Below are 14,982 nucleotides of genomic sequence, written 5' to 3'. Positions count from 1 at the left end.
ACAGTCATGTCAGAGTAGCAGAGGCAGTAAATGAGATGGCTCCCCGCTGGAAAGTACCACTTGGAAGTAGGCTGCTTCCACATCTGATTGGCCGGGCAATTAGCAGAACAGGTGCCCTGTTGTGCTGTCTGCCTAGGAGAGCCTTCGATTATAAGCTTACCCTTTCTTTTTTTTTTTTTTTTTTAATTTTTATTTATTTATGATAGAGAGAGAGAGAGAGAGGCAGAGACACAGGCAGAGGGAGAAGCAGGCTCCATGCACCGGGAGCCCGACGTGGGATTCGATCCCGGGTCTCCAGGATCACACCCTGGGCCAGAGGCAGGCACCAAACCGCTGCGCCACCCAGGGATCCCAAGCTTACCCTTTCTGCACAAGAAGGAAATGTTCAGAAGGCAAAGTGGAATTCAAGACTTGTGCATGCGGCAAGGTCAAAGGCTGTTGGAGGTGTCAGCTAGTCACCCATTTCTCCCTTTGCCAGGGACCCCATGTCTGTACTTACTGTATAGAATCCACCTCTGCAGGGATGCTGTTTCATTAAGGAGCTAGAGGAAAAAAAAAAGGAGCAAGATTTGACTATTACCATTGACGGTTTTTGTTAGTTTTAACAGAGCAATCATAGTTAAATTGCCTGTCTGATAATTCCAACATCTGTGTCATAGCTGAATCTGTTCTGATGCTTGCTTTGTCTCTTCCGATGGTTGTTTTTTCTTGCCTCTCTTAGCGTGTCTTGTAATTTTTTATTGAAGCCAGACATGATGGATCAGGTAATAGGAATGGAGGTAAATAGGCCTTTAAATGTCAGGTTCTCTGTGAACCTGGCTGGGACCTGGGCTATGTGCCATGTCTGCTGTAGCTGTAGGTGCCAGAGGCTTCAGACCCTCCTGCCTCCTCGGTCTTGTCTCCCCTCTTGGCTTTGGCTTCTCTCAGTACTCCTCAGAAGTGTCTGCATCTTGGGGCTCTTTCATCTGAAGACCATGGTCATCCCACTGGGGCCCTGTTGCTGTTGTGGTAGGGTATGGGGGAGGCCAGCAGCCTATAAACTTCAGATGAATTCTCAGTCTCACAGTGGGCCTGTGTGTCCCTGGGCTGTGGCCTTTGTAAGTGTTTCTTAGTTTACCCACTCGTCTGCCCTTCCTGATTTTTCCTCCCGACCCATATACCTTGATAGGACAGGAAGACTATGGGGAATGGGGTCAGAGAACTGTTCTTTGTCCAGGTGGGATAAGACTCTGGTAAAGTCTTTCCATTAGAGAACAGGCCTTTGTTATGAAGAAAGTTCTGGGCCTAGGTCACATGGTTATTCTTACCTTCCTCCCTTGCCAGAGCCACGTGGGGTTTTTATTAGCTGTTCACTGTGACAGCCTGGTGAGGTTCCTCAGATAAAACTGAGAGAATGTGGGGACCTCCTAAGACACTGGCCCCCACTGTCAGGCCAGTCCACAGACAGCCTCAGGTAATTCGTCAAAATTACCATTTAAGTGTTCCTACCAGTTTGTGACTCTAGCAGCTTCTGCTCCAGGTATGCAGAACTCAGCAGTGACTCTCTGGATCTGTTTCTCTCTCTTGACTTTGTGGTGGTTTGACCTGTGACATCTGTTCCACGGGTGGGCTAGTTAGTCTAGGAGAAGTCATTGATTTTGGGTTTGTTCAGCTTTTTTTTTTTTTCCTGCCGGGGCAGGGGTAATGACTTCCAAACTCCTTACGTGTTCAGGAGCTAAAGCTGGAAGTCTGTTGACTGGTTTTATTGTTTTTACATAAAAAGTGAAAAATATCCTATTCCTGGTCATTTGGACTGAGTAGTATTCCACCGCCCCAGAATTCAGAGGCATAGCTCTCCCATATATCATCCTCAAGATGTGTCAGTTCTGCCTGTGTCAAAGATGCTATTAAATTAGCTCTGTGTAGTGGTGGAGAGAGCAGCTAATGGGCTCTTGACCCCATGTCTGACTTGCCTAAAAACCTTGGGCAAGCCACTTAGCCTCCCAGCTCCGCTCCTCTGAAACATGGGGGAATTAGACTGCAGTCCCTGGGGTCTCTCCACTTTTTAAAATTCTTGCCAGTAACCACTGTTAAATGGGATGATTTCCTGCTGCTTGTGATTTTATTTTATGATTTATGTAGGACAGTGGTTTTCTTGGGGGGTTCCTCAAGACCGTTTTAGGTACCCATGAGGTCAAAACTGATTTCATAGCAACGCTGAGATGTTATTCGCCTCTTTCATTCCACTGTCATTTGACTGATGGTGTAAGAGCAATGGTGGGTCATACTGCCAGCTCCTCAGTGTTAATCGAGGCAGTGGCCCCAAAAGGTCCAAGTAGTCCTTATGTTCTTCACCACCAGGCAATCTCTAAAGAAGATTCCAGTTCCATTTAGGGATGTCTTTACAAAGCAGTAAAATTAATCCCATTAAATCTGATCCCTCTGAGTACGTTACGTGCCTTTTTAATACTCTGTGAAATGGCAATGTATTCTTATTGCATACCAAAGTGCTGTGATTGAATCGAGAAGAAGCACCTCTTCTGTTTGAGCTGAACCAGCAGCTTTTTTTGTGGAACACCCATTTTTACCTGGAAGATTGACTGACAGCCAAACGATAGCTGTTTAGTCTGGGAGATTTGACAGACTTTTCTTGTCATGTTAAGAGAAACAATTGAGAGCACCTGGGTGGCTTAGCAATTGGGCACCAGCCTTCAGCTCAGGTCCTGAACCTGGGATCAAATCCCACATCAGGCTCCCCACAGGGAGCCTGCTTCTCCCTCTGCCTGTGTCTCTGCCTTTCTCTCTGTGTCTCTCATGATAAATAAAATCTTTTAAAAAAAAAAGAGGGAGAGAGAGAGAGAAACAATTGACAATATTTACGACGAGTCATAGAAGTTGAGCTTTCAGGTGAAATTTAGAATTTTGAAAAGCTTATACTTCCTACTATGACATCGACAGTTTCTCAGTATGCAAAGACTTTTTTGAGATCAGTGGCAATACTAACAAAAGGGATTTAAAAAATATTTTCTAATGAAATGGGTCAACATTTGGAAGATCTCCATAACCTGGTGATCCAATGTTTTCCAAAGGACTAATGCATAATGTGACAAAAAAAAAAAAAAAAAATGCCTGAGTTAAAAATATCCTTTCAAAGAGCAAAGTAGAGCAACAGATTTTATTTTTTTATTCTTTTTAAGATTACTTATTTATTTATTCATGAGAGAGAGAGAGAGAGAGAGAGAAAGGCAGAGACATAGGCAGAGGCAGAGGGAGAAGCAGGCTCCATGCAGGGAGCCTGATGTGGGACTTGAACCCGGGTCTCCAGGATCACGCCCTGGGCTAAAGGCAGGCATTAAACCACTGAGCCACCCAGACATCCCTAGAGCAACAGATTTTAATGTGAAAGAATACAAAAGTTTTTGACTTGGTTTCAGATTTCATATTTCAACTAACCTTTAAAAAAATACCACTTGCCGAGTTTTGGTGAAGCATCAAAGAAGGTAGCAATCATCTATAAAAAATGATGAAAATATTCCTTCCTTTTCCAACTATGTGAATGAGGCTGGATTTTCTTCAGGTACTTCAATTAAGACAGCATATTAGAACAGAATGCAGGAGCAGATCTGTGAATCCAGCTATCTTGTAATGAAGCCAGACCTTAGGAGATAATTGCACACATGTAAAACAATGTATCACTCTTCTGGTGAAACCTTTTTTGTTTTATAAAACAGCTGCTTTTTTCCTATAAAAACTTACTTCAACTGATAATGAATTTATATTACTATTATTTTTAGATTATTTTTAAAGGATTTTATTTTTTAGTAATCTCTACACCCAGCGTGGGTCTTGAGCTCACAACCCCAACATCAAGAGTCACATGCTCTGCTACTAAGCCAACCAGGCACCCCATATTACAGTTATTTTTAAATGAATCAACTAATGTGTTTTAAATTTCTCAATCTTCATTTCTAAGTGTGGCAAATACAGATAGAGCCCACATAAACAAAAATTCTAGGAGGTCCGCTGATTTTAAGAATGCGAAGAGGTTATAAAACAAAGAAATTGAGACCCTAGTAATGTACAACTTCTACATTCTAATTCTCAAGGACACCTTGTTAGCCTCCTGTTTTCACGTTTGGTGAATTTCTAATATATTTCTGTTTGCAGTTACAGTCTGTATAAAATGAACTGCTTTAAATTACTAATTGCCCTCTGCCAGCCTATTTTCAACTTAGGATCTATAGAGATAATGATTCCTGAAGTATGTCTATAAAATTGTGGTTCTATCAGCTGCTGTGAGGATAAACAGATTTGTTGTTATTCAAATTAGTTTGGAAAACTAGTACCCTGGATTTTAGATCCCAGTTTCAGAGAGTAGCATATCCAAGGTGCCAAGAATTTCTTGAGTAAGTTAACCATTAATTCTTGTTCGCTAAACAGCTGACTTTTATTTCTGTGGCAAGCTCTGCTATAGATTATTCTTAAGGCAGAGAATATGCAATTTGGGTTTGTTTACTATCCGAGAGGAGGCCGAGTCATGCAGCGATCTGTGTTTCTAGTAGATGCTGTTTACAGACTTGAAGCAGCCACTCAGTATGCATCAGTGTGTAAAAGGTTGGACTGGGTTGTATTTTGATTTGTATATTTGCAGAAATTAAATGGCTCATATTTCTAAGAGAAAAAGATTAGGTAGATGGGAATTGAATTCAGTAAACTGGGGGAGACTTAATCTGTCAAGTACTTAAGCTTGTTGCTTTCTAGAACAGCATCACAGGTATTTAAAAATATTGTATAAACATTGCTAAAAATATTGTTGTGTAAACTGCGGTAACCTGAAATGTGTTTTTATTTATATTGTCGACACTGTTTCACTCAGCAGGAGGAGTTAAACTTCAAAAACCATTTCAAACTCTAAAAAGTAAGAATAGAAGTCATGACTTTTTTTTTTTTTTTTTAAGGAGGTAAAATTTAGGCTGTGGCTTTCTCAGCTAAACCTAGTACAATGACAGGCATGTGAGCAGATTATCACATGAAACACCACCTGTGCATCAGGTTCCCCTCATTCCCTCAAATGCTTCTTTAATCAATTTGATTTTTTAATTTATTTTTTTAGGTAGGATGATATCAAAACAGTGTTATTATCTAGAGTAACTCTAGAGAAATAATTTGTGCATCTTACAGTGATTTTGATTATTGATTTTTTTTTCTTTTTCTGATCAGTGGGGGATTTGCCAGACATCTACATTGTTGTCGTAATAGGCCTTTGGGTCCCAATTACTAAAATCACTTTTAGAAATAAATAAATAGTACGTCGTTTTAAGTCACATTATACTACATTTTAAGGTTCTTTGATCTAGAAAGCTTTACCTTATTCTGCACTTTTTTCATGATATTTATATTGCTTTCTGTTTTTAATATAGGCTTCTAGAGATTTGTTAGGAACCAGTATATGGTTCTGTTTAGTTTGAGTGCAAATGAAGAGTATAGGTCAAAGCTCATTAGCCTGTGGAAACAAATGTAACCAATGGACAAATATCAAGGTTGATACTGCATATATTTGGATTCTAAGAGTTAAATTATTTTACAATGCCATGATATTTCTTTTTAAGATGAGCTAGAAACTGCCATTGTCCTATAAAGATTTGTCGAACACTTTTCTTACTGAGTCTCTGTGAAGGAAATTCAGAGACAAAAGCAAAGGAATAAAATGTGTTTATGGTAGGATTTTAAAATGGGAAGCTGAAATAAAACACAGAGGTATTGGGAGACCATTCCAGATGCTGACCTGCAATGGGGAGGTACTTGAACAAGTTGGATTGTATACAGCTTTCAAAGGAGGCTATACCTTTCTTTGTATCTCTTTACACCCTCTCCTCTACTTGCAGCTTCTTTCCCCTCTCCCCCAAAGAAGACAAGTTTGTTTTGCTTTCATTTTTTCTCTGGTTATACAGAAATGTTTTGCTTCTCTACCTTTGCAAATATCTTACCTAAATAAATAAATTTAGCCTATCATGAATGTGATAATGGTGGTAGTAAAAGGAGGTGGTTTAAGATATTTAATTTTCTAAATTATGCTGCTGCCCTGGTTTTGTAATTTATCCTAGACCAGACCCTTCAAAAGCTGATTTCCTATTTTATACCAGCCCAATTATTACTAATGATGGGCTGCTTTTACCAAATGGAGAGACTAATAGCCTTTTGAACTATTATGCAATCCCATTGTAGTTTGTTAGTATGAATACCTTGTAGTGTTTCTGCATCCCCCAAAATGTTTATGATGCCTGAAATTATACTCTCGTGTGAGATATCCCCCCAGGTCTCTCCTATAACAATCCCTTGGACAAGGTGGTTGTTATTTAACAGTGTAGGAGTAATTTTCTGTGACACCTAGTAAATGTTGTGCACGTGTGTGTTGTTTTTGGTTTCATTCTCTTTATTTTCTTCCTCTGCCGCCTTTTTCTCTGCCTCCTCCTCTCCCCTCACCCCTTTAATCCTTGGGACATAGTAGGCGCTCAGTAAGGCTTTGAGTGATGTGTTGACTAGAAGGTAGGTACTTCTTTGTCAATCATAATCTTCTGTTCCTAAAAGGATATTCCTAGGGGGGAAAAAAAAACCGGAAAAAAAACCAAAAACTTTTTAGTCAGTCTTAGAAATAGTAGTGGTGACAATGAATAGTCCTTCTCGCTTGTTCCTATTTAAGCCTATTTACTCAGTGTTTTGATGTGACAACATGAGTTCATATCTGTATTTGTGGTACAGTAGCACAAGGACATCTCTCACCTCATCACCACACAGATTTTTATACAGTTTAAGTTCTTACATCTCTGCCTGCCCAAAGTCGTGCAGTGATTTCCAGAGTGTCATTTCCATCAGTTTGCCTGGGACAGTTTCCCTGTAACAGATTACCAGTTGCTCCTTTACTATTAAGCTGCCAGCTAGTTGTCTTTCTCTCTTAACACCAGGAAGGTGGAGACTTCAACTTCCAAGAAGCACCCTATACTTTTCCTGGGAAGGAGAAGCAAATGTTATCCTTAAAATATTTAAAAATCACTATGTTAACATTTATTTACAAACACTTATATAGCCCTTACTATGTACCTGGTGTTGTACCATAAGCACTGTAACAAAATTAACTTTTTTGATGCTTTTAAGGGCTATGATATAGGTGTTATTATCCTTGGTTCACGGATGAGTATTCTGAGGCAGTAGGTTAAGTAGCTTGCCTAAGATCACACAGACTGTAAGTGGTGGAAGCCAAGAATCAAACCCAAGCTGTCTTGCTCCAGAGTTGATGCTTTTAACCACAAAGATATGCCTCTCCCATTAAAGGTCTTTCTGCAGACAGGGATTATAGATGGTCAAGAAATCTTTAAAAGATCAGAGTCTCCCAAAATAGCAAAAGATTGCCACAACACATCACTTAAGGAGAAGAAAAATCGGTAGCAAATCATTAAAACCCTCTGATGTTTAGACATAGAAAGTACATCTCTCCCTGGGAAAGGCCCCTATAGCGGTAGCTTCTGAGGATGATAGGATTTCTGTGGCTACATCCCTTGGATTACAGGTGCTAGTTTATCTTTGCCTTCTTGCATTTTATCATAGACCAGGAGGAAAGCCAGTTACCTCTCCAATAGTCTGCCTGCAGAATCTTCTTAACTAGACCATTAGGATATCTTTACTACTTTTCCATGTTACAGCAGGGGACAGTGTTGCCAAACTTGCTGCCACTAATAAAAGGCTCCTCTTTCCTCCAGTTTCTAGTAACTTTTTTGTTTTGTTTTTTGGTTTCTAGTAACATTTTAAAACTTTCTTTTAAGCCGGGACAAGACTCCTCACAGCCCCTCCCCACCACATGGTCCCAGTGATAAAGCCACATATTTTAGTTTTTTTTTTTTTTTAATGGCAACACTCTACTTCCGAGTCCCAGAATCTGTTATCTAATTCTGCAGATTTTAGTGGCTTAACACAGTAAGAGTGGATTATTTTGCTTCTCTGCTCCATGCAGTGTCATCTGGAATTACTTGACTGGGTTCTCTCCACTTTCAAAGTGGCGTACTCTGAAGGTTGGCAGTTTGGTGCTGGTGGTTGGGATCTCAGCCAGGGCTGCTGGGCAGTGACCTCAGTTCCTTCTTCTAGATTGCTCAGACCTCTTCATGGCATGGTGGTAGCTGTGCTCACAGAGTGAATGTCCCAAGAGCTGGATGAAAGTGTGTCCCCTTCTATGACTTAGTCGTAACAGTCACATAGCATACTCTTCAACCATAGTAATAACCGCACTCAATTTCAAGGAAAGGGAACTTTGGCTCCATCTCTTGAACGTGGGAGTATAGGTCACACTGTAAAAAAGAGCATGAGGCATAGATGATGTTGTGGTTATTTTTGGAGAACACAGTCTGGCACAAAATAGGACTATCAGAAGATCCCTCTTACGTAACCCTTTGCCTAGATCCCTTCTTCTTTCCCCTTAGCTAAGCAAATTCCAGTAATACAGGTTTTCTACATCGTTGGACGATATGTTTCCATTTAAGTATGTATGTATACTTCTACACATCAACTTTATCCTCACCTGTTTTTTGCCTGAATATGTTGTGCTTCTTCTTTTTATTAATATTACATTTGAAAAGAACCTGCCATCTATTAGGAAAATCAGATTCTTTACTTTGAAAAAAAGAAGGTTCATATTTAATTCATATTCTGGTTTGCATTTGCAATCAAATACTGTAAGCATTTATCAAAAAATGACCATGATAATTTATTCCCTTCCTAATGGTAGCCCATGAAGGGTGGTGAAAAATAATTCAAAACAGGTTAGAAAATGATTTGTTGTTGACATGGGTGGGTTTTGCCGTGAGTTGACTGGTTTGTCCCTTATGAACAAGCCTGGTAAGTATTCATACATTCATCTAGTTTTTACTGAGTATTATTTCAGGCAGTGGGCTATATTGGCAGCCAGATGTGGTCTTGCCCTCATGGAACATGTTAGTGAAGAAGGTGAGCATTAATAGATAATCATCAAATAAATGTAAAAGTGCAGTCTTATTAAGTGCTGGAACTCTGGAGTATCTGATGGGGAACCTGACTTTGTCACCCTTAAGGAAGTGCCTTTTAGCAGACATCTGGAAAATGGAGAAGACACATCTTGGCGAGAGACACATGAGTGTGTGTGTATCACAGCCTCATACAGATTGGTGTGCAGATACCCGTAGCTGCACATGCTCCAGGTTTACAGGCATTTCTAGGAAAGCAGTAGCTCCTACAATTCTGTTAAAAGAAAACCATGTGTTAAGTAACTCTTAGAAAGCACATGTTCACACAGGCCTTATAAGAGATTTAAGGAGCCTTTTTCATTTATGAAGAATTACTTAATTTTGAATAATGATGATTACTATAAACAAGGACAGTTCAAGTAAAGGGTGAAGCACTAATTTTGGCAGTGGTTCACCATGTATGGCTTAGGGACTCCTTTCACCTCTCTGAGGTCAAAATGATTTTCATAATACAGAGACATTATCTGCCTTTTTCATGTTCTTCTTTCGTGAGTGTAAGTGGACTTGTCCAGAGACACGATGATTTTATTACAGCAGATTGAATGTAGAAGCATGTATGAGAACTCAGTTGTCATCTGTTAAAACATCCTTTTTAAGAATTTTGCAAAAATGTGAAAGAACATCATTCTTCTTACTATTTTTTAAGATACTGTTGTTTTTATACCAGTGTTATCAATGGCCATGTGTAATGGGCTTATTTTTATTTTTTAAATGAATAAGTATTTCTAAAATTTGCTTTAACTTCTAATATGGTAATTATTGATAGTTATAACCCACAAAATTGGAAATTCTTTTGGGTCTGTGATAAATTTTTAAAATGCAAAGAGGATTTGAGACCAAGAAGTTTGAGATCGCTGAAGTATGGCATTCTACTTGACTTTGAGCATGTTACTTAATCTCTCTGAGACACAAGGAGTCTGTAAAATGGGGACGATGATCAAAGTACTTCCCTCATAAAAGGATGAAACGAGTTAGTGTATGTGGAGAGCTTAAGGATACATGGCACAGAGTAAGCATTCAACATGTCAGCTTTTGCCGTTCGTTAGCATTTAATCTGAAAGGAGAATTTATGTGAGTCCAGATATGACTGAGGCACTGTTGCTTAGAATTCTTGCCTGTGTTTGGGGTCATTTAAGTCGTTTTGGTAAAATACAGTCTTCAAAAGTGAAAAAACTGATTTTTTGTAATTTTTCTTTTGAGTTAAGTTACAGCAGTGGTTTTTATTCGCACATGCTGAGGGTGCGAGATTTGAAGAGACATAGATTCAGAATAGCTTGGGGTGCTTTTTCTACCTCCCCCGCCCCAGTCTCATGCCCAAAGCCAAGAGTCTCCTATGTCCAGAATCATGGCAACCAGGTGGCAGATGTCACTTGGGAAAGTTCCCTGCAGATAATGCTATATGTCTAGGCTCCAGTGTCCTAGACAGTGAGCTGAAAGGAGAGGCCCCATTAGACAGCATCTCATTTGGTCCCCCCACTTTTCAGATGGAGAAACTTTGGCCCAGAGGGATGATTTGCTTACCTAGGTTCACTCAACATATTAGAGGCATCCCAGGATGAAAACCGCCATTCTCTTTTGTAATAAAAAGAATACCAGGCTTTGACTCAGAAGAACTGGTTTTAGTCTCTGTCTAAAAAGCTTTAAATTGGTCACCTGACATTGAGCAATTTGCTCAAATCCCTAATCCTTTGAGTCCTTATTTGTAACATGGAGTTAAAAATATCCATCACCCCAGGGTTGTGAAAAGCATCTGATGAGACCTCACGTGAAGTCTCCCCAAGTCCTCTCAGTGAAAATCTGTCTGGTCCTTTGCATGGGAAGTCCACATGCATGGGAAGCGACATGTCCCGGTGAAGCAAACTGTTCTTTTCAGAACCCAAAAACCTGCCTTAAATACTGTGCTGTGTAGCTTTGTAACAGTTTCTTTTTTCTGTCTTTTTAGGACAGCCCAGAAACTTGCAGGACCTGTGCCGAATTAAAATTCGACAGTGTATAGGCCTTCAAAACCTAAAGCTACTTGATGAACTACCAATTGCCAAGGTCATGAAAGACTACTTAAAACACAAATTTGATGATATCTGATGTACACAGAACTGTGAGCAAGATTAGGAGTTATATTCCAGATACTTAAAAGGCTTTTTGCCTTGCACAAAGTATATCCTATGCAATTTCTGATTTGCTGTGAAGTCAGAAAGCAGGTATACACTTTTAGGTTTTTCGTTTGTTTGTTTGGTTGGTTGGTTTTCATGGTAGGGGAGGGACTTTTTTATATATATAAACACACACACACCACATGCTTGAAGGTCTTAATTTGGTTTCTTGGTCCAGGTTTAAGAGGTCCAAGCTTTCTATACAATATTGAATTTACAAAAATTGTTTTTCCAAAATGACACAAGCAGGGCTGGAGTGGAGAATTTACCCTTTCCAAATTTATGGGTTCATGGGCGTGCACGACATTATAAACCAGCAGAGCACTTGTTAAGGTTTGAAGGCACAGTTTCACCCAGGGGGGTCCTGGGTTCTACTGGAAAATGCCCTAAGAGATTTTTAAAGTAACTCTGTCACCTCATTCATTTTTAATGAGTACAAATTGGCTGTTTCAGACCGTTCCTTTCCTAATTAATGTAGCTCTCGGATGACATAAATCCAGTACCTCTGCTTTCCTGTTGGTGTGCTCTTGTTTTTAACTTATTTTTTTAACAACTGTAGTACACTACCAGAGACATCGGGTCTCAACTTCTGTCTCTCGTTGAATCGTGCTTTTAAAATAATTAATGGGAAAGAAAATAACTTTATAAAGCCAGTGTATTCTGTTTTTAAAACAGTGCCTCCCGTGCAATACTCTTTCTGGTGTATTTTATCCATTATTTCACTCAGTGTTTCTCATTCCACAGCCGGCTTTGACATGCCCATGAGAATAGGAACCGCCACTTTCATTTTACTTGCAGGACCAGAGTATGTCAATTGCAGTTTTCATTGTAAGCTTTGTCTTTTACTTCACTTTAAGCAGAAGATTTCATATCCTGGTGGTAGAGTCGTCCCTAAAAATAGCCCAAAATATTGTTAAACCGTTTGGCTTTACTGGTTAAATAATTTGGGGTGGTTTAAGGTGGTTTTTTTCCCCCCTTTTCTTCCCAGTTTAAATTTTTTTTTTCTAAAGGGTACAATTTCTAATAGGTACACACTTGTAAGTCTGGTTAATTCCTGATATGCTAATTCAACATTTCCTATCTGTTTTAAAGTTATGCACAGTGAAGCTCTTCGGGATGGTTATTTTATTTTCTGGGTTGATTTGGCATATGTTTGCAGTGTAAACACAGTTATGATAAAGTGTCAGAAACAATAAGAAAGGTTCCAGAGACATTGGGGACCTGTGCTGATACCCTTGGAAATGTGTTCTGTGCTTTATCTGTCGTCATCTTAGTTTCAGAAGAACCTTTTCAAATATCCCAGTATTGTTCTTAGTGCTTTGGGCAATTTCAAAATATTTACACACTAGTAATAAATTTGTTATCAGAAGTTTACAAGATAAAGGGCTTCTCTTGTCTGAATTTTTAGTTTTGAGTCACAAGTATAAAACTATTTCACCTGGAAAGTATAAACTAAGAATTAAGAGTCTACTCTGGCTTTACCTTTTTTAAAGAGCCAGCAGTAAATATTTTCTCAAGCACAAAGTCTGTTCTCTTGGATTCAGAGTAGCTTTGGCATTGGTGTATATGATCTGCTTGTGCCTGGGCAGCACACAGGTTCCTGAAGAACATGCAGCTTCAGAAAAAGAATGACTTGGGGGGAATCGCTGATGGGGTACATTGACTGTTTTTGTAGGGAGCCAACAAGAGTGTGGCCAGTTTTGTTACCATTCCAAAACTAACTGAACCCCTGATGGATATGGATAGAAATGGGTGGTCTCCATCTCCAGAAAGTTATCTTCTGAGAGAGATTGCCTTGTGCAGCTGAGCTGTGTTCCCATTCTTTCAACCAGCACCCAAGTCAGAATTGAGACATACCTGCAGTGTCGGGAACATGGCATGGCCAGAAATGAATTGAGTGTTACTTCCCCCTCAAACCCTAGTCCCAGGGAGACAAGGAGCTGGGGAGGGCGCCCGGGACCCTGCACTCTGAGCAGTGATAGTAATGTTACCTTCACACAGGGCTTATTTCCCCAAACGTGTATTAATTTATTCAGGTAGATGAAAATGATTTTCTTTCCCCAACCATTCAGAGGTCTTCAAACCATGTTAGCCACTGAGTTTGAGTCAGGGAATTCCAAGTAAAAAGATCAGATTAAGGTAAATTCTTCATTCTGCATTGCTGCTGCGACTTCGGGGAAAAAAAAATTATGAGAGCTCTTCCTGGAATTGAAATTTCTATTTAATGAAGAAGTGTATAATTCCATTATTTATTGTTTGAGGTTTGATTTACCTGGAAACTTAAAAAGAATCTTTTATTTTTATTAGTAAAATCCCAATCACATATCCTCTTTAACCATAACTAAAATTTTAGTCTCAAAGGTGGTAACCGGTAGAAGAATACGGGGATGGACATGCAGGTCCACATTTGAATTTAATTGGCATTCACTGGTCACGGAATGAGTGGAGAGAGCAAGTATTTTCAGAAGATTGACCGATTGTTTTTTCCAGAATCTTCACTGAAATGTTCCAAACATTACTAGATTTGTCATGGGCCCTTCTATGTTCTTTTTGAAATTTATTGTTTAAGCCTATTACTAAACCTTTATAAAAATATATTTGGCAATTACACCAAAGAAACCAGCTCATAAAAGATTATGATCATTAATGAACTGCAAACCTCATCTTTTGAAAACAGAAGATTTTTTTGTGTGTAAATATTTGTGTTTATAAATGTACAGCAGAGTTAAGAGTGTTTTTTTAGATTATTTAATTCCCATATTTCTAAACTATTTACTACAGAATAATCCACGCTTGTTAGTTTGGAGGACTTGACTGTTTTGTTTTTTTTTAATTCATTATCCGTCATGCTTGGAACAGCATTTCCGCTAGAGAATTCAGTGTTCTGGCAGTAGCAAGAGTACACATCTGGAGCATGAGGAGTCTAGAGTGATTTGTCAGATGCACACCCTAAGAGACAAGAATGTATAGTTTCATTACCAGAGTGGACCATACACAAATGGAGATTCTAACTTTTCCTGCAGAATTGCCATTAGCCCAGAATGTGATTGGGATGAGGCCCTTTGCCCACAAATTTAGCTTTCATGTAACTCCTAGTGTGTTATATCATAATGTATTTTGTTCTTCCTTTGTAATGTAAGTTTTGCTTTGGGTCAATTTGAATTAAAAAAAAAAACTTAAATCTGGTTTAAAACCTATTGTGTTTTATTTCTAGTTTGCCTTAGGTTTTTAATATTTCAGGCTGTTCAGTGAAAAAAAGCGAAGCTCTATCTTTCATTCGTCGGCATTTTAGATCATTTGGGGATTTGTTGAGAGTATGATACAGAAAGCAGCACCATCTTGGATCAGATAAGGCAGGTCTTGCCCCCTCCCCGATTCATGGTTGTCGCTGCATTCCGCAGATACCACAACAAAAGACTATGGCATCCTCATCTCTAGTGTGTTGAGTGAGCACTGAGCGTTTTGGAGCTGATCGCAGCTCTGCCTCATGCCCACCACACCTTGGCCAAGCTCAGAGTTTGGGCTGCTATGTTTCTAAGCACAGAACAGTAGAGCGATGAATTGGAGGTAGTTTATTAGCCTGCAGGAGATAGAACCAAGACAACTCTGATTTCACACTTCCTTTAGGTTAGTGTAAACACAGCTTGATTCAGGAGAGACTTCACACTGCCGTGAATGATGGTGTACTAAGGAAAGGGGAGGCCAGACGATTGAGATTGAACACCCCATGCAGAAATATTCAACATTTTGCAACTAACTTTGTTACGGACTTATCCAGGGTTTGGCACAACCAAAGGCCAAGAATG

At 39.4% G+C, this 14,982-nt stretch overlaps 1 protein-coding gene across 1 annotated transcript in view; it reads left to right on the top strand.

Annotated features, from left to right (window-relative positions):
* The window catches only part of ASB7 (ankyrin repeat and SOCS box containing 7), a 50,008-nt gene extending 35,647 nt beyond the window's left edge, over nucleotides 1-14,361 (top strand). Inside the window, exon 6 of the mRNA XM_025436839.3 lies at nucleotides 10,969-14,361. Within this exon, the coding sequence (XP_025292624.1) occupies nucleotides 10,969-11,108 (140 nt within the window). The 3' untranslated portion in view covers nucleotides 11,109-14,361. The remainder of the gene's footprint in view (nucleotides 1-10,968) is intronic.
* The last annotated feature ends 621 nt before the right edge of the window (nucleotides 14,362-14,982 follow it).

This window comes from Canis lupus, chromosome 3 (assembly GCF_003254725.2).
Source record: "Canis lupus dingo isolate Sandy chromosome 3, ASM325472v2, whole genome shotgun sequence".
Taxonomy (NCBI): Eukaryota; Metazoa; Chordata; class Mammalia; order Carnivora; family Canidae; genus Canis; species Canis lupus.
The sequence above is the reverse complement of the archived record's forward strand: the minus strand, read 5'-3'. Positions and strand labels throughout refer to the sequence as shown.